Source organism: Daphnia carinata, chromosome 6 (genome assembly GCF_022539665.2).
Source record: "Daphnia carinata strain CSIRO-1 chromosome 6, CSIRO_AGI_Dcar_HiC_V3, whole genome shotgun sequence".
In the NCBI taxonomy this organism is placed as follows: Eukaryota; Metazoa; Arthropoda; class Branchiopoda; order Diplostraca; family Daphniidae; genus Daphnia; species Daphnia carinata.
The window spans coordinates 4,032,413-4,052,229 of NC_081336.1; the positions used below are offsets into that span (position 1 = coordinate 4,032,413).

The window sequence follows — 19,817 nt, forward strand, 5'->3', positions numbered from 1 at the left end:
GGAGCACGTTCAACCCACGCAGGCAGACGTTTCATATGATTATTAACAATAGGGAACGCAACACGGGTGAAAACAGTCATTAAAAAACATAAAAACGAGGTACGAATAAAAAGATAGATATTTTTTTTTTTCGTAGCGGAGATTTCAATCGCGTTCCAGAAATTGGAAGTGCAAATCAAACTGGGAAGACGAGCGAGAGATGCGCTATTGAGATTACATAAGACACCCAACGTTAAAATCATATACGATCAGGACTACGTAAAGCTCTTGCTACATGGTCAATCACTTTGGACAACACGAATCGTTAAAAACAGAAAAATGGATGGAGAAAACAAAACACATGACTGGCAACTGGATCTCAATGGAAACGTCATCAAAGAGTTTGTGGACTAATGAGTATGGCAAATCGGCGTGCACGGACACCAACGATTGTTTTGAACAGGCCGAAAAGAAAAAGAAAAAAATTCAAAAATGGCCAAACCGGTCACACCGTGAACACGTTATTTGCTATAAAAAAAAAAAACAAAAAACAACAAACAAACAAGAATTGCTTTGACCACCCCTGTCAAACTGCAATCGTCGTCATAATGGCCCGAAATTGAAAAGCAAAAAAAAAATGGACGATGATGACATCCCCCTGATGGAATTCCAAACAACCCTCAAACTACGTCTTGAAAACAAAAAAACAAAAAACAAAAAAAAAAGAGAAAATACTACACGAAATCCGTATAAAGACATAAGAATTTCAAATATTCTCGTACGATTTTGACGATGAACGTCTTGAAAAGAAAGCAGAATTTTTCAAAAACTCCCCTTTAAAAAAAAAAAAAAAAAAAAAAAAAATGCAGATATGTTCACAACTCAATGATCTATGGGGTTTTGTTTTGAAAGAAACAAGAGCTTCGATATAGCCGTGGCAAAAGGGAAGAAGAACTCTCAACAGCTTTTGACTGATGGTTTGTGTCCTCTCATTAAACAGGGCATTTGTACATTAGGAGCGATGCGATTTGAAGGTATTTACACGAGACGTCATCATCTTATGAGAAGATAAACAATAACGGCGCTTTGAAAGCCAAAAACGAAACGAATAATAAATGAAAAATCTCAACAAGAATAACAAGAAAGAAAACAAAACAAAACCGGTTAAGGTATATAAGGCCAACCGGCTCTCCCCAACTTCTCTTCGCTCCGATTTTCTCACGGCTCTGTTTGATTAAGATAAGGAGGGGAAAAGCTCATTATGCATAAATACGAAAACAAAAAAAAAAAAAAAAAAAAAAAAAAAAACAAAAAAAAAAAAAAAAAACAACAACAACTCGCGAGAGTTAGAGATGATGGTTACCCGCGTTTATATACACTGCGCGTTCACAAAATGAAAGAAGACGCGGCCCTTTTTTTGTGTGTGTGTGTGTGTGTGGAAAACCCTTTAACAAATGAAAAAGGCGGGCAGCCGTGCGGTTAAACGAATCCTCCATCCGCCGCTTGCGATATAAGAAGCCACGGCTGCAATGCATACTCCATCATCAAAACGTATATATAAGTCCCGAAAAAAAAAAAAGAAGAAGAGGAAGAGAATGACGACAACTGAACGGCGTGCGCTGCGCCCGTATGTGTTGTGTGCGCGCGCAGTATTATTTAAATAACGCCGCATCGCTATAATTAAGGGGGCCAGGCAGAAGCACGGCCATCCGGCATCAATGCGCTGCTCGTGAGCCAAACCGAACGGTGCCCGACACACAAAAACAAATACGAAAAAAAAAAAAAAATAGATTTTTTTAAACAAAAGTGGGGAATAAAAAAACATTGCCGTTTTTTTTTTTTTTTAAGTTTTTAAGAAATCAAAAAGAAATCGAGACGAATCAATCAACCGCTTTGCCGGCCCACTGTCGTCAAGTGGGTGGAAGAGGAGGAGCAGTGATGGAACAATAAGAATAATCAAGCAGACGAGAAAAAAAAAAAAAAGTTAAGTGTTCCAGACAATGTCCCGGTCTTTTTTTTTTTTTTTTTTTTTTTTTTTTTGATTTACTTTCTTATACGTCTTATTTTCATTCACTCACTTATCGCCTTGAATTCCGTTGTCTGAAATCTCTTACACAAATTCTTTTTTTTTTTTTTTTTTTTTTTTTGAAAGAAAAGGTGAACGCATAATAGAATCTCGTCTATTCTTTTCCCTCTCTTTTTATTTATCAATTTTTTTTTTTATTATATGGGGGAGGGGGGGGGGGAGCTCCGGTTTGGGCTACAAGAAAAATTGGGTCCAGACGGAAATGGGTATGCAGACGAAGCATTTTTTTTTTTTTTTTTTTGTAACATAGAAAAACTGGCGCTAAAATGTGGAGCATATTGCCACACATTCACTAAGGGAGCGTGTACAAAAAAAAAAAAAAAAAAAAAAAAAATGAATCGAGGAGTGAGAGGAGGTGATTGAACGAGGTCGACTCGTTCAAATTTTCTCTTCTCAAAGTCATCAAAAGCTGATCACTGGCCAAGTGCCTTACGCATATTCATTTGCCTCTTTCGAATTGTTATAACAAAAAAAACAAAAAAACAATCTGTTGATTACGTGGGACGTAACGGGTCAAACGCAGGGGCAGCCTCTTCAAAACCATCAAAGATATGCCAATTTTTTTTTGTTTGTTTGTTTGTTTCTGATTGGGAAACGTGATATGAGATGCGAAAATTCAATCAGATTCATCAGAATGCTTCGTCGCTTCGATCAACTGACTTAACCAATTTCGAACTTCAGAAAAGGCCACGGCATGATATATCAAGTAAGGGGGGAGGTAAAGGAGGAAGGGCTTATTAGCATTTAGAAGAGACCTGGACAAATTGAAACACTAATAAAAAAAAAAAAATATATATATATATATATATATATATCCAGGGCACGTCAACTGTTTTTTGTTTAATCTCGTTATTTATTACATTTTCCCATTTGTCTCGAAATGGTGAAACGGCAAAAGAAAAGTAAAAAAAAAAAAAAAAGGACCCAGCGGGATCCGCGCACGGGTCCCGCTTCATCGATGCGCGCACACAGCAGCCAAATATTAAAAAGGAAAAAAAAAAAAAATAGAAGCAAACGTCCTTCTTCAAAACTATCGACTGCCACATTTTCTTATGTGGCGCACGTTTAGTGTCGTAAAAAAAAAAAAAACCGAAAACATTTTAAGATTTTTTTTTCTTTTTTGAACCTCATAATGCCATGCAAATGAATCCGCTCCTATTCATACAATACATGCGTTATACTATATCAGTGTGTGTGTGTGTCTATTTCTTGAGGCATACACACACACACACACACACCGGGTAGGGAAAAAAAAACAAAAACGGATGGGAATGTTTGTTTTTCGGAAATACCAAAGGTGCGTGCGTCTTACGGAAATCTCCGGGGCCAAACTTGAAACAAAATAAAAACAAACAGACTCTCTCACACACACATAAAAAGGGATGGCAAAAGTCATCCCGAAAAAGAGTGATGACGATAATGACCGGTACCGAACCTCTGCCTTTGGGGGCCTTCATCGTTTTCTTCTACGTGTTACACATAATAAGGCACACCATAGCGCAACTCTTTGCGTAAGAGGCTCTCTCTCTCTCTCTCTCTCTCTCTCTCTCTCTGTCTCTCTCGCTGTGCGTGTGTTTTCAATACTGAGCAGCCCGGGAGATAAGAGAGGGGCGAATGAATTCAACTGTTATACATTGTTCTAAACAACTGTCTTTTTATTTTGTTTGATTTGTCATTGGCATTTTGTCTTTCTGATGACGTCAAACCGAATTTTAGAAAAGAAAAAAAAAACGTGAATTGATGCGTCACATTTCGGAGAAGAAAAACGTTGATCTATTGATTGTCATTGTTTCGATTTGAAAATTGCGTACGAGGTTGTAGACTACGACTGAGCTCTTTATTATTTTATTTTATTTTAGTTTTTTTTTCAAAGAGAATCGTCGCGTTTAGTGGACCGCGTCCGATTGTTAAAGTCTTAACAAACAGTTTCATTCACGATTGAACATTGCGGGGTGGGCTCCCCCTTTTTTTTTTTTTTTTTTTTTTTCGAGAAGGGTAGCGTCTCAATTTTCATAATGAGAAAAATACGATTTTCCAAAAGTGTTAAAAAAAAAAAAAAAAAAAAAAAAAAACGGAGGAACTGCGACAAAACTAAAGACATCCGGGTCTCTGGTCTCCTCATCATCAAGGTTAATAGCCGACAAAATTTTCAAAACAAAATAAATAAACAAAGAGCCTAAATGTTTTTTTTTTTTTTTTAGCCGCAGACAGCGTACACATCCACGCACACAACAATAGTTTCCCCCCCCCCCTCCCGTCTGTCTCGTGAAAGAATAAACGCTCAACAAAAGCCTGCCATTTTTTTTTTGATTTTTTAAAAGGCGTTTCGCATTGCAATTCTCTGATTTCTTTATCTCCTCGTTTTCGCTTCATTTCTTTTCTCTCTTTCTTTTTTTTTTTTTTTTTTTTTTTTTTTAATTTGAACAGCTTTCGTTAGTTTTTTTTTTTTTTGACGATCAATCTCCCCGCGCCTTGTTTTCTTTTGCCTAAAAAAAAAGAGAATTCAAATTTTCTTACTCATTTTTTGTGTTTTTAATATTTTTTTTTTTTTTTTTTTTTTTTTTTTTTTTTTTTTTTTTGGCGGGTGTTGAAAAAGAAAAAGAAAAAACAAACAAAAAATTAAAAAGGAGGTAAACATTCTCAGGGCTCTCTCGGGTTGTAGACATTCACTTGTGAATCACGTACGCGATGACGAGATTCCCGCGTCTCGTCAGCTCTCCCCCCCCCCCCTCCCAACTAAATTTTCCCATAGTTTCATTTTTGAATTTCCCGCATTTCGGCCAGCGATTTAAAAAAAAGAAAAAACAACAAATTTAGAAAAAAAATGTTCGTTTTTAAAAAATAAAAAATAACAAAAAAAAAAAAAAAAAAGGAGGAAGAAAGTAAAAAAAAAAAAAAAAATAACAAAATAAATAAATAAAAGAAAAGAGGCGAAATCCAACAGTGCGATCTGACAGCTTATTAAGTGTATCACAGTCCGAGACGAATATGGCAATGTAGGAGGAACGTGCGATGGATCGAGCCGATGGATAAACCGATTCTGCTCAACAGTATCATCTCCTTTGGTGCCAGCCAAGAGGCGGAAAAAAAAAAAAAAAGAGAGAGAACTTGTGTGTGTGTCTACGTTAAAAACCACGCCCCAACTCTCTTTCCTTCTCTCTCTCTCTGTCTCTCTCTCTCTCTCTCTCTCCATCTTTGCCTATTTAATATTCACCGAAAGGAGAGCGCACTAGTTTGTCTCGTTCCACACGAACCGCATATTTTTCTCTGTCCATTGCCGTTTGTGGTCAAAATATTAATAGGTCCCTCCGTATATACGAACGTTACATATATAGAGATATCGCTATTATACGTTTCTTTAAAAAAAAAAAAAAAAAAAAAAAAAAAAGAAGCCACAAAAAAAAAAAAAAAAAAAAAAGAAAGAAAAGGAAACCAATTTGAAGTCTATCAAGTTTCAATAGGGTCAACTCCGCCTATTTCATTCGGTTATTATTCTCATTTTTGATTTTTTCCCCATAAAAAAAAAGAAAAAAAAGAAAAAGAATCCAACGTATTACTTCATCGCTCTCCGCAAAGAGTCCCCGTTCAATTGACGTCATACATTCCTCTTAATCACATCAAAAATAACAGCAAAAAAAAAAAAAGAAATGAAATAAATAAAAATAAAATCATGGGCCAGAAAAGAAAGAAAGAAAGAAAGAAAGAAAGAAAGAAAAAAAATCTGACGGGGGCGATCATCGGCCGCACGTGCGGTGTGCATAACGGCGCATACCGGAATATGTGAGCGGAATAACTAATTGACCGCGCCGTCCTATCTTCCGGCAAACCACAGCCCGTCATAAAGTGAATGAATTATTTATTTGATGTGTGTGTCTGTGTCTGTCTGTGTGTGTTTCTTTCTTTCTATTCTTTCCTCCCTCCCCCAAAAAATAAAAATTTCGCCTTGCAGAGAAAAGGAAAAAAAAAAAAAAAAAAAAAAAAGGAAGAGGACGAGAGGCCTGACACAGAAGGCCCGGGCCTCGAAAGTGCCGCACTACCACCGTGTGTGTTGTGTGGCAGCCCTATTTTACCTAATGACCGAGCATTAGCATCGTAAATAACACAGGACGAAAGAAATTTCTGTACCACAGACCAGCTGGATCGTCTACCGAACCAAAAATTTAAAGAGCGAAATAAAAAAAATATAAAGAAATGAAATTAAATCGAGTTTGCCCATTTGACATAAAAATAAAAATAAAAAAAACAAAACAAAAAACAAACGGCGAATTGAAATTGGTCTGAAGAAAGAATTTAAACGTCATCATTTCTTGATGGAAGCGACAAGCCTACGATGATGATGACGACGACTCGTATAATGATGATGATGATGACTCCATTTACGCGCGCGCATCACACATCTAACATCCTACCAAACAGCACACCTTTACGTAGAAGTATGAAGTCTACGAGAGAGGCCGCCGCTGTTACGTAAATGTCTATAGAAAACTCGGGCGCACACACAGACCGTGTCATCATCATTAAATACAATGCGGACGTGTCGACATTTTCTTCCTCCCTCTCGCAGCCGCCCAAGTCATTGGAATATTTCAAAAAAAAAAAAAAAAAAAAAAATTTCAAACAAAAAAAGAAAAATATGTTGAATGAAAGCAAAGTCGGCCTCCTTTCTGTCTCTGTTTTTTTTTTTTTTTTTTTTTTTTTTTTTTTTTTTTTAACAAGACGTTGAGGTGAGATGCTTAACGCTAGCAAGAGAAGCCTATAGAGTTTGTACAAAGACTCGTTTTATCCGACTGTGCCAAACAAGAGTTTTTCGATCGATAGATGAGTATCTATCAGATCGGGCAGAGAGAGAGAGAGAGAGAGAGAGAGAGAGAGAGAGAGAAAACCAAGAACTCGAAATGCACAACAACAACGAGAAGTGGAACAATCACGTCAGCGGGAGTCGGACAAACAGAGATTCAAACGAAACAATCGAAACAAATCAGATCGTTTTCAGACAGAGGTTTTTTTTTTTTAAATATATATATATCTTTGCTGACGTTGTCTGTGCCGCTATCGCAAAAGAATTTTCATCCTCACACAGACACACACACACACAAAAAAAATCATAAACCATAAACAAAAAAAAATAAATAAATAAATAAATAAAATAAACAGCGGTCACGCCATCAGCAGGACTTTTAAAAGAAAAAAAAAAGGGAAGATTCTCATCGGGATGTCCAGCGCCCCGAATAAAAAAAAAAAAAAATTAAAACAATCAATAAATATAATAGACATGGCGAAAAAAAAAAAAAAAAGAAAAGAAAACTATCGGAGAGCTTGAGCAAACAAGTTGTCTCTGCCCAAACCGAAATGACTAATGGATCTGCTAGTTGTGCATGTCGACTTTTGCTTTTGTTGTTTCCATTTTTTTTTTTTTTATTTGATTATTTCTCAGACATAAAAAAAAAAAAAAAAAAAAAAAAAATGAATACAACTTGATGTTCTTTTCATTGTTACAAATAACGACCGTTTCGAATGTTTTCTTTTGCCTTTAATTCCACAATGTTTTTTTTTGTGTGTGTGTGTGTGTGTGTCGGGGTGTGTATGTGTGTAGCGCACACACGGCGATTCGCATAGGGGGAAACAAAAACTTGTTTTCTCGATTTATTTCTTTTCCCCGAATTTCAAAAGAAAACGAGTGAGCCAAAAAATAAAAAATAAACTGTGTCTTTGTGTATAAAGAGAGGCCCATCATTTCCAATTCGGAATTGCTGCGCAAATAAAAAACGCAAATAAAAAAAAAAAAACAAGTCTGAAAAAATGCGAACATTGGAACGTTTAGCGCCCAACAATCGAATTCCTCGAGAAAAAAAAAAAAAAAAGGAGAGCCCAGAAAAGAAAAGATTTGAAAGTCAATCGAATACGAGAGAGCGGGAAATTCAAAAGTCTACGGCCATAAAAAAAAAAAAGAAAAAGAAAAAGAAAAAAAAAAATAATAAGTTTCCGAGAGTCGAACGGGCGATCCCGATATGGTCGCACACGACAGCGCGCCTGCACCATTTCCATTCAAAACAAGATCAATATAAGTATTGTAATGAGACACAACCATCTCCAGCTGTTTGTTACATCAGTTGTAAGTTGTAGAGGTGCCGAGAGACGAACGAAACAGACCCAACCAACACACACACACACACAAAATATATAAGAAAAACATAAGCGTTTCTTTTTCTTCCTCTCCTTTTGGCACCGAAACGCGAGAGGGGGGCCCCGCGCTGTTCGATTTTTTTTTTTTTTTTTTTTGGGGGGGGGGGGGGGGGTTATTATTTATTATTTTTCTCCTTCAATAAGAAGAAGAAAAAAAATAAATAAATAAAACGAAACAACAAAGTATCGAAGCAAAATCGGTCAGAACAAGGCGGTAAAATAAAATGAAATGAAAAAAAAAAAAGAAAAGTCGAATCGCAGCGTAGATGCGTGATGTCCGATCGTTTCACGCGGGACAAAAGGTTTTCAAATTTTTTGACGACCCTGACAATAGAAACACGTTTCGAAATCAACACGTCGTTCCAATCGCGCATTCTTTTTCCAAAGAAAAAAAAAACAACCTCGTCTTTCTCTTTTCAACCCCCCCCCCCCAACTATGACGTCATTTAAACCTACGATCCAAACAAAGTGTCATCCGAATTGCAAAGAATTCCCCCGTTTTAAAAAATAGCCGCGGACCTCGACTACATTAAGACAAACAATGGACAGGAGGAAGGCGATTGTGGGGGACGGTGCCAAAGAAATTGTTTCCAATATCGCAGCCGGTGCGTGCAACATTCCGAAACGAAATTCCCTATGTAATCACAGTGGGAGGAAAGAAGAAAAAAAAAAAAAAAAAAAAGGTGGAGATCAACGTGTGGATATACAAAGTAAGGCAATCATTATCCATCCATCGGGTATGGAGAGTCCAAGCTTTGAACTTATACATTACCGACTCTTCTTCTTCTTTTTTATTTTTTTTTATTATTATTATTCTTTTTAATGTATTCAATATCAAGGGCCCTTATTTTCAGATAATGCCATTCAGGAATCTCTCTCACAAACGCAACTGACATTTTTTTTTTTTTTTTTTCGGGATTCCCTCCCCTGTGGGCCGGCCAAGGTGCTACGGTACTACGTTCGATTGTATATTTTTTTAAAAACATAGCCGGACTCACCAAAAAAAAAAAAAAAAAAAAATGGAGGGGGGTTCACTTTAAATTGATCCATTTGGGTTCTTCCCCATTTTTTTTTTTTTTTTTTTTTTTTTTTTTTTTTTTTTTTTTTTTTTTTCTTGCTTGTATGCTCACAAACTATAATTGGTAGATACGAGACACGTTTCTTTCCTAAACACAAACCCGGGAGGAAGTGGAAAAAGAATAAACGTTGCCGCTGCCAAGTGGCTCGCCAGTCTTCCCGTTTTGAATTTCTGATGATTCATTATGCTAATCTAAATCGACTACTCTTTTTTTTCCTTTCCCCCCCCCCAACTGTATACAATAATATTTGGGCTTTTCAGTTTTTTTTTGTTTTTTTTTTTTCAAAAGCAAAAATGGTGGGGGGAGAAATTTGGAAAGGCAAAAAAAAAAAAAAAAAAAAAAAAAAGGAACTGAAGGGAAGCCTCACGCCCGCCATCACGTATCATCCATCACTCGATCGTTCATTTCTCCCCGCTTTGCGCACGGTCCTACAACAGCAGAGGAGACGCATTCACCAAGGCGGCCTGGAGAACATCATCACACAGCTCTGGCCAACGCTACCGTATTATTAGTAGTATCTATACTTGATTCTTTTATTTCGACATTTTTTTTTTTTCTTAAAAAAAAAGAAAGAAAGAAAAAAAAAAGGCGATTGAAGCGCGGGAGTGGGTGCTGCGGCTTCTTAACCAGCAGTCGGAACTCTGTACATTTTTTTCTCCCCCCCTCTTTAAAATAACAAAATAAAATCGAAAATAACAAAAAAAAAAAAAAAAAAAAAAAAAAAACAGGCCGAAATAAAAAGAAAAAGAAGAAGTTGGTAATAGCGAAAGAAAGAAACGCATCCATCCATCATGTAAGCATTTTTTTTTTTTCTTTCGAAAAAAAAATTATGAAAAAAAATGCCACATTTATTAGACCGTTTCCCCCTTCGTTTCGTTTCGTGTCTCTCTCTCTCTCTCTCTCTCTCTGTTTTCCCCTTCCAGAAAAGAGAAATAGAAGGGCCATCATTACTTTTAATACAATTATACAATAACGTTTTGGGTATAGAGGGCACGATAAAAGCTCACACTCGATTAAGATGTTTTGAATCGTGTTTTTGCTCGTGCCGCTGCTTCTTGCCTCTCACTTTGATGATGAGGCCCCAAACCCCCCCCCCCACCCCTTTTTTGTCATGATCGACCTCACTTCCCGACCGCAAATGAACTCGTAGAAAAAGAAGAGAGACAAAAAAAAAAAAAAAAAAAAATCAAACACCTTTAAACTGTTCTACATTTTTTTTGTGTTTATGTGTGTGTGTGTGTGTGTGCTCGTTTAAAATGCTTCATCCGTTACGATGTCGACGCCGACATCGCTTTTGCGTGCCCCCCATTTTCTCTCTCTCTCTCTCTCTCTCTCTCTCTCTCTCTCTCTCTCTCTTTCTCTCTCTCTTTTTTTCTGAAATTACAATCACACACTTGATGAGCCAAGCAAAACGCTTACGACCGCGATGGAGATGTAACACATAAAAAGAAAAAAAAAAATAAAGTAAATAAACGTCTTTTGTTTTTTTTTTAGTAGAGAAAAAAAAAAACATTGGGCAAACAATCGGAAAATGAAAGATCATAATTCAGTACGTTTCGAACGTAAAGCAAAGGGGGGAAAAAAAAAAAAAAAGTAAGATGTTTAGTTTTGATTCTTTGAACAAGCAACCCTGAAAATTCGATCCAAACATGCCATAATCGCCGTTTGGCGCCGACAATGGACTTCTCTTCAAGTCCCTTTACAAACCCCACACACACACACACACAGAAAATAGCAACATATTCTATGTGAGAGAGAAGATCTAAGTCTAACGTAACGAACCCATAACCGTTATCATAAAGATAAACGAGATGTTTGTGTTCTTTTCACGTTTTTCTTTTTTTTTTCTTTCTTTCTCTTTCGTTATTCAAAATAATAATTCCCATTTCAAAAAAAAAGAAAGAAAGAAAAAAAAAACTAAAAGGCCTGACCAGCAGCCGCCAACATTGGCAGCCGGGCAATGAACGATGGGGCTACACGATAAGATTGTTTTTCCAATTTTTTTTTTTTTTTTTTTTTTTTTTTTTCCGTTAGATTTTGGAACGGGCTGAAAAATGGGGAAAAAAAAAACTCAGCGGCCGTCCTACTGGGTGAGTACCAACATCAACAACAAACTAACAAAACAAAAGGCGAGCAATTTTTTTTTGTTTTCTTTCATCACAGATGAAGGGAACGGCCATTAAAACGCATACGAACTTGGCGTAAACAAAAATGGCCTAAAAAAAAAAAAAATTTAATGGTAGACAAAAAAAAACGCCTTGTTTGCAAGATGCAATTCCAGGCGAGTTTTGAAGAAAAAAAAAAAAAAAAAAAAAAAAAAAAAGAACGGGCCATGTGATAATGAATCATACAGACGGGACGGGTATGGCCGGTACTGAAAATCAAATCGTCCGGGACATCGTGAGTGAGGACGCCTCATTTATAACACGACCGCAATTTTTTAATATCCGACACATCCCCTTTGCCACTCATTCATTATTCGACATCCAGCCCCCCCCTCCCCCCCATCCAAACCCACCCCATCCAAAAAAAAAAAAAAAAAAAAAAAAAGAGAAAACGAATCAAATTGTTGATTGACTGGACGCGTCCCGAGCGCATCCATCTAACAAAAAAAAAAAAAAAATTCCCCTCTCAACTTTTCCTCCCCCCGCTATTTTCTACTCGTTTTTTTTTTTATTATTATCATTTTTTATGACATCATCACAGTAATAGATAGCCCGGGCGCCAGACATCTCTCTCTCTCTCTCTCTCTCTCTCTCTTCACATCGCCGCAATTTGAACTGGGTGCGCTGGTTTTGTGTGTTGACCTTTTGCACACGGCTTGAGTTTGTGTACGCGCGTTCCATCCCTTTCGCTCCGCTGCTGTTTGTGTGCTACTCCTCATCTTGATTAGGCAATGACTGTATACCCCCCCCCCCCCCCCCCCCCCCAAAAAAATGAAAAGAGCCTTTTTGGAAAACCACTTCAATACGCCAAAGGCTTCGTCATCAACTTTAATTTCCCGACTTAAAAAAAAAAAAAAAAAAAAAAAAAAAAAAAAAAAAAAGAAATAGCAACGCAAGGAGAAAAGGGTTTTTCGTTAAAACGGCTAGGGGGGGAGGGGGGGGGGCGTAATAAAAGCAGCGCGGAGGACCACATCCGGGCAGCCCTCCGGCTCGTGTGACCTCTACGGTCAACACGCTTCGTATCAGACTCTGTGTATGGATGTGTGGTTGTGTGTGTGTGTGTGCGTGTGTGTGTGCACAATGTAATGTAGAACTGAAGAAAATGTGGGGCCCCGCTTTGGATGTGTTGTTAGGAACGAGCGTGAACAAACAGGACGCAGAACGGCAGCGTCTGGAAAGGCGGAGTCGTTGAATACGCGACACAGTTACGGACGCTTTCACACGATGAATCGATCAACGATTAGCCCTTTTTTTTTTTTTTCAAATAAAATAAAAAAATGTTACATATAGTCCTATTTTTTTATTTTATTTTATTTTTGTTTTGTTTTGTTTTGTTTGTTAACGTTCGCGGTCTTGAATGAAAATCCCGACAAAATCTCTTTTTTACGCGTTTATTCGTGCAATGCTGGAATTTTTTCATCCCGTTTTTTTTTTTTTTTTCTTATGCTACCACTGGAGCCCAACCCAACCCTTACTAGACAGTCAAACTGGAACGTGACGAATGCTCATGCATTTTTCTTTTCCTTTTTTTCTGCATAACAATGTGCACAGCCGTCTTGGAATTTTGTTTCCCCCTTTTCTTCTTTTTCTCGATCAGCTCGAATCTAAAAGTAGACATTTGAATTTAAATTTCGTTTTCCCCCTTTCCTCCCCGTTCGTGAAAAGAAAATGTAGGCGGTGCCACCTCGGTGAAGCCACACACACGGACCGACAGTACAACATTTTCTATTTTTTTTTTTTTTTTTTTTTTTTTTTCGTTCTCTCTTCTCATCTTTTGTCCTTTTCCCTTTCTATTCTTTCTTTCTTTCTTGGCTCTTTTTCTTTCGGGGCTTTTCACGCAGCTGATGCGGCCAACATTTTGACAGCCAATTAACTAAAGCCTTTACGAGACTGAGTCTGAAGAAAAGGGCCATTTTGTTTCGTTTTTCTTTCTCTATTCGGGCCCTCTCTCTCTCTCTCTCTCACTTTATGAGAATCCATTTTTGATACATAACTCATCAAAACGTGTTCTGCCTCCTCGTTTTCAAAACAACAACAACAACAAAAAAAAACAGATTAATGACAGCCCCCACTTGACCCCATATATATCGATGAACGTTCTCTTTCTTTTTTTTTTCAACGTCATCCACGTAGAGGAAAAGAAAAAAAAAACCGAGTCGCAATCAAAACAAAACTACCCTACCGCTAACAGATATCCAGCAGTTCCACCCGTTGGGGGTGGAGTCACTTTGAAATTAAATCAAGAAAAAAAAAAATGAATTTAAAAAAAAAAAAAAAAAAAATTCCTGGTCGTCACAATTGAAATCGAAAATGTTCAAAATTGAAAATAAAAATTGAGCGAATGTAGGAGGATGGACATGGAGACGGATCGAATCGAAAAAGGGCGCAAAAAAAATTCGGGAGGATGCGGGAGTCGATGGTGGGCCCCCTCCGATTGGCGGGATGCGCACGAGAGCGGCTACATCCGAGATGAAATCATTCGAGTGGCGCATTGAAAGAAGCGCAAAAAAAAAAAAAAAAAAAAGAACAAAAAGAAAGACGAGAAGAGAGGAAAAGAACAAGACAAGAAAAGATTGTTGCGATCGAATGAGAAGGAAAACTGAAAAGGGAAAGAACAAAAGCCTTTCATCATCATCATCATCATCATCATCGATGGCGCATTTGCATATTGATGATGACGCTCTCTGCGCAGCTGCGATCGAATCACACGCTACACTATAGAAAATAACAATAATGAGGATCTTCTTCAATCTCTATCCCCCCGCCATTCTTATTTTTTTTTTTTTTTTTCTTTTTCTATTCTCTTCTCTCCTCTTCGTTTCTACCGAACGCTGCACAAGTAACTGGGTACTATACACGATGAACTGACAATTTCATATTTCTTTTTTTTTTTTTTCCAAAAAAAAAAAAAAAAGAAGAAGAAATATTCATAATAATAATAATAATAATAATAAAACGAAAAAAAAAAAGAAAAGATCCGGTTTGGAGCCCTGCCTCCAGAAATGAATTAAGAGACGGTCGATCACGTTCGTTTGCCCATATAGTTCCCCTCATTCGAGAGGAGTCAACCCTTTTTTTTTTTTTTTTTCTTACTCTACAGCGTATCCTCTCATCCACCGCCCATCCATCACGGCCTCAATCACAATCACGCAAGCCAATCTCTCTCTCTCTCTCTCTCTCTCTTTTCTCTTTTTTTTTGTCTTTTTCTCAAACAAAATTCTACCTCCCCCCCCCCCCCTTCCTCTCGCACACAGCCCACCTCTTGTTTATTATCTTACAGCGAGCGCTTGCTTACTCGGACCAACGTTTTTCCAAACTGATTCGAACCGAAAAACAATCAAAAAATGATTCCCATTTTGCTGTTGTGATGGCAAAACGAAAATCACACACACAAACACTTTTGGGGTGTGACTGGGCTGTGTTTTTCGAGACCCTCCCGCCAAGTAGTAGTAAATAACACCACACCAACTACTAGAGCGGTGCACCGTGTAAAAGATAAGCCTCCCCTCGTCTCGAGCGTAAAAGAGCTTTGCTGTGGTCGTCGGTCGCGTCGGGATTCCCGCTAGGCCGCATGAGAAGGGCGTTTTATTTCGAATTTTCTTTCTTTCTTTTAAGACAAAAATCATGTTTGGCTTAATCTGCGTTTAAAAAAAAAAAAAAAAAATCTATTCCTTCTGGTGTGTTTCGTTCGTTAAAAAAAAAAAAAAACAACTGGGGAAGGTGCATGTGAAAGGAGAAAGAAGAAGAAGATGAAAGAAAAAAAAGAAAGAGGCCGGCGCAAAATAAATGACTGTAATTAATCTAATTCGGACCGGAATGAGATGAATGGCGGGTCACTCACCTTGGAGAAGCCGATGCTGGGCGTTGGCATCTGACCGAGGTCGTGTCGTTTGAAAACTACCAAGACAAAATAGGAGAAACGGAAAGAGAAAACAACAAAAAAAAAACACGAATTAATAAAGAAAAATGAGAACAACAACAACAATAACAAACGGAACAAGGTACACACACACACACGAAGAGTTGGGGAAAACTATATATAAAAAAACAACGGCCTTTATAAACTATTTGTATACACATATCGAATGGCGAAAACGTAAAACGCGTTACACGCATCCAACAGAACACAATAACAGGATTTGCATTTTCTTTCTTTTCTTTTTTTTTTCTTTTTTTTTTCTGGCTAATGACTCATTAGTAACAAGGATTTTTATATAAGATACTGGCGAGTCGTTACTTTGGAAAGTGGATGGCCTAATCGCCATCAGCTGTCATCGATAAGATATCCAGCCATCAAAACGAGATGGCCAATGAGGTAATTTCAAAAAATAAAGTGAAACACGAAAAAAAAAAAATAATAATAATAATAAATAAATAAAATGAAACTATAATAGGCGAGGGGGGAGGAGCTTCAATGTAACCGATCTGGTTCGGCAACGCAACAACATCAAGAAGAAGAGAAAAAACACACACAAAAAAATGCTTACATCCATCCACTTTTGGTTGATGTGTATCTGTTTTCTTTTGCTACCAAGCCACTACGACCATCAAACTCCGTCTTTGACCCTCCTCCGCTTCTCAACATTTTTGTAAATGCATCAACAGGTTATTATCTCATTTGATGATTGGGAGAAGGAAATCCCAAACTTCAAAAAATAAATAAATAAATAATAAAAAAAACACCTTCTGGCAATGAGAAAGAGAGAAAGGCAAAGCAAAAAGAAAAACTCGTTCCTTCTTGTTTGCTTCCTCAACATTTCTGTACGTCTTCCCTTTTCTCACCCCCCCCCCCTTTGTTTCCTTCCATCCGGCCAGTACGAGAAAAAGACGATCGTTCGGTTCGAAAAGTCCGTACCCAATGGCACCAAATTCAAAGAAATAAATCATTTCTTTTTTTTTCGAACGGGTCTTTGCAGTTTGGCATCGAGACGTAGCGTCACACAAAGACGCACACAACAAGCAAGTACATCGGTGAACGTGTAAAGCGCGTTGCGTTACGCCGACTGATGGTGTCTCAACGTAACGAGAGAAACACAACATGGCGAGACAAGCTGATCGTATGACCATCGCCGATTCCTTTTCGGAACAGAACAAATAGATAAGATAAAAAAAAAAATAAAATAAAATAAAATAAAAACGGCCAAGAGTGTCGGAATAAATTAACTCTTTGAAGCCGTAACGAAAAAAAAGAAAAGAAAAATTGAAGAAGAAAATCAAATTATCGATGCTTACGTGACGCCGTTGCATAGACCGTACTGCCCATTTAAAACACGGAACACACACACACACACACACACGTAGAAAAGTATACTAATAATCATCATCATAAACGCGGGAAAACCAAAAAAAAAAAAATAAAAAAAATCAGGAGAGGAGGAGTCGCATCGATAGATGGAATTCAATTAGCGGCAGAGTTGCAGAGAGCGAGCCGATCATATTTTACGATCTACAAAGTGTGTGTCTGTTTGGCCGCACACACACCCCCCCCCCCCCCCAAAAAAAAAAAAAAAAAAAAAAAAAACTATCGACGCCGCATCGCGCGAAATAATTCAAATTCTTTCTCCCCCCCCCCCCTCTAAAAATGATCATCATAATAACATAATAACCAGAAGAATAAGCTGTATAATAGACACGGTATAAATAAACAGACGAAAAAAAAATAGAAGGAGAAAATCCTCAGTGTCTGCGAGATATGAGAAGAAGAAAATGAAGAACAATGGATCGTAAAATAAATAAGTAAAGAAAATGTAAGAGGGAACGAAGAAATTTGACTGAACAAAAAAAAAAAAAAAAAAGTAAGGACCAAAGGGAATAAGATATTGCGCGCACATATCCGTCACGAATAAGTGCATCCGTAAACTAATTTTAGTTTAGTTTTTTTTTTTGTTTTTTTTTGTGTTATGGACCGACAGATTCATTGGCGTTTGTGAAACAAGAATCCGCCGCCTTGCTGAGCGAACCTAATCCGCAAGCAGATTTAGCTTCCACAACACATCTACTACACCGTGTGTTTAGGCACGATGCAACACCTCCCACCACCTTCCCGTCTCTTTTTTCTTTTTGCCTCCGCGTGTTCCATTTTTTTTTTGTTTGTTTCTTAAATCCCCATCCGACATCGAACAAAAAAAAAAATAAATAAATCGGTTATTGATCTACACTAGACAAGAAGAACAAGAAGAAGAAAAAAAAACGATAGGAAAAACAAACAGCTATAGGGTTGCTGTTATCTAGAACAGTTTTTGAATATTATTACATCCTTCATAACAATAGTTTAATAAATCATTCATTTTTAGAACAGAAATTCAAAAAAAAAAAAAAAATGATGGCCTTCAATTTTCGAAGAAAAAAAAAAACTAAAAGAAAAATAAAATAAAATAATAATAAATAGCCGCGTAACTTATTCAGAAGAGTTCTCTTTCAAGCCTTAAAAACGATCACGGATCCATCTTCATCCATCAGATGAAAGCAGCGGGTTCCGGGACCCCGAATCAAAAACACAAAAAAAAAAAAAAAAAAAAAAGGGGGGGGCTACTTCAGAAGGGGATTCGTTTCATTTTGAAAGAATAAAAGAGTTTATATCAAAATATAAACACAGTTTTTCCTTTAACTTCGTATAAAACAAAAAAACGAAGCCATGCACTTTGAATCATCCTTTAACCTTTCCACATACATACACACACACACACACATGCAATCCTGGTAAATTCAACAAGTGGCACTTATCGTAGTCAAAAGAATGATGGGCCTCATAAGAAATTTCAAAAAAAAAAAAGCCATTGATTTATCGAGCCAACAAAAAAAATCAGATGGAGCAAGACCTTCCCCTGGACTTTTTTTTTTTTTTTTTTTTTTTCACGGGGGCTGCTGTTGGAACAGTTCCTACTCCTCCCCCCTAGCCGTCCCTATTTTTTTAAAGAAAGAGACGAGAGTCAAGCGGGCGCTCATTGCTACTCTTTTTTGCTTGCGCTCTGCTATTAGCCTTTAATATTTTTAGTTTTTTTTTTTTATACGAGAATTTAGAAAAAAAAAATATAAATATCAAATGATTCATTGGATTCTTGATTCCTTTGCTGCAGTTAAGCTAATCATTCTCTCCCCCCTTGTCTCGGGTATGGAAAAAAAAAAAAAAAGGAGGAGGTACATGGGTACTCTTACTCTACGCACACGTCGCATACATTAAGAGAAGAAGACGGGGAAATGAAATAAAATATTTAAAAAAAAAGAACTGAACGATCAGCTTCTTCCTACCCTCAGAGGTTCTCTCGCATTTCTCCTAATGCCTTCAAGTGGAAATCATTTGATCGATAGAGACGTCACTGCCCCTTTTTTTTTTTTTTTTTTACACCAAAAAATTCCATTTAACTTTTTGCTCGCCATCAGCTTCTCTTTTTTTTTTTCACGAACGATTTCAAATCTCTTTTTTGTTCGCGCATTTGACCTCCCTCCTTCTTTTTCATAATCAATTCGATCATCGTTTTCTTCTCGGTTGACTAGTTTAAAAAAAAAAAAAAAAAAAAAATCAAAGATCGGCGTCTTTCTTTTTTTTTTCCAGATTTCAAAATTTAAAAAAAAAAAACGCGGCCCTTTTTTATATATTTTGAAATGTTTCAATTTTCAACGTTTGAATCTCCGGCGGGTCGGTGCGTGCGCGCGGCCGACCATGGGATAAATATAAACACGAAGTTCAAACTCTGTGTCGCCATTGTTTGATCATTTTTTTTCTTCTTTCTTTTCTATTCTGGTTGAGGACGATGCGGAGCCGGAGACAGAAAAAAAAAAAGAAAAAGAAAATAGAGAGACAAGCGTGGGATCTTGTCATCTTAAACAGAAGAAGAAAAAAAAAAAAAACAGATACAAAACGCCGGGACCGCGCCGAGTGAAAGGCAAAAGAGAAGAGAAGAGACCCCCCCATGGAATATTGATTCGCCATTGATACGCCGCCGCTATTGCCCGTTGCCGCCATCAAACCTCCCCCCCTCTCTCTCTTCTTTATATCAAAATACATATGTACAAAAAAAAAATCAAATATTATTCTTTTCCTATTTTTTTAAACAAATAAATGATTTTTTTTTTTTTTTTTTTAAATTTTCCCTTCATCTTTTTCACATCTTCTTTTTCTCTTTACTCGTCCGGTGCGCAAAAGAGAGGCTCGGCGGGGAGAAATGAAGGCGAACCAAAAAAGAAAGAAGGCAAGACTTTGTGATTGTACGCCGCGGGACCACCCACACAACACCCGTTATCTCGGCGTACAACAAAACAATGGGACTCTCTCTTTTTTCTTTCTTTTTTTTTTCGTTCCTCATTTGAAAATATCCCTTTCCCACC

The 19,817-nt window shown here is 37.3% G+C and overlaps 1 protein-coding gene across 4 annotated transcripts in view; it reads right to left on the bottom strand.

The window, feature by feature from the left end:
• The window catches only part of LOC130690017 (PAS domain-containing protein cky-1-like), a 47,213-nt gene that overhangs the window by 15,839 nt on the left and 11,557 nt on the right, over nucleotides 1-19,817 (bottom strand). For all 4 annotated transcript variants that reach the window (XM_057512973.2, XM_057512974.2, XM_059495693.1 and 1 more), the window contains exon 3: nucleotides 15,334-15,389. In XM_057512973.2, the coding sequence (XP_057368956.1) occupies nucleotides 15,334-15,389 (56 nt within the window). The remainder of the gene's footprint in view (nucleotides 1-15,333; nucleotides 15,390-19,817) is intronic.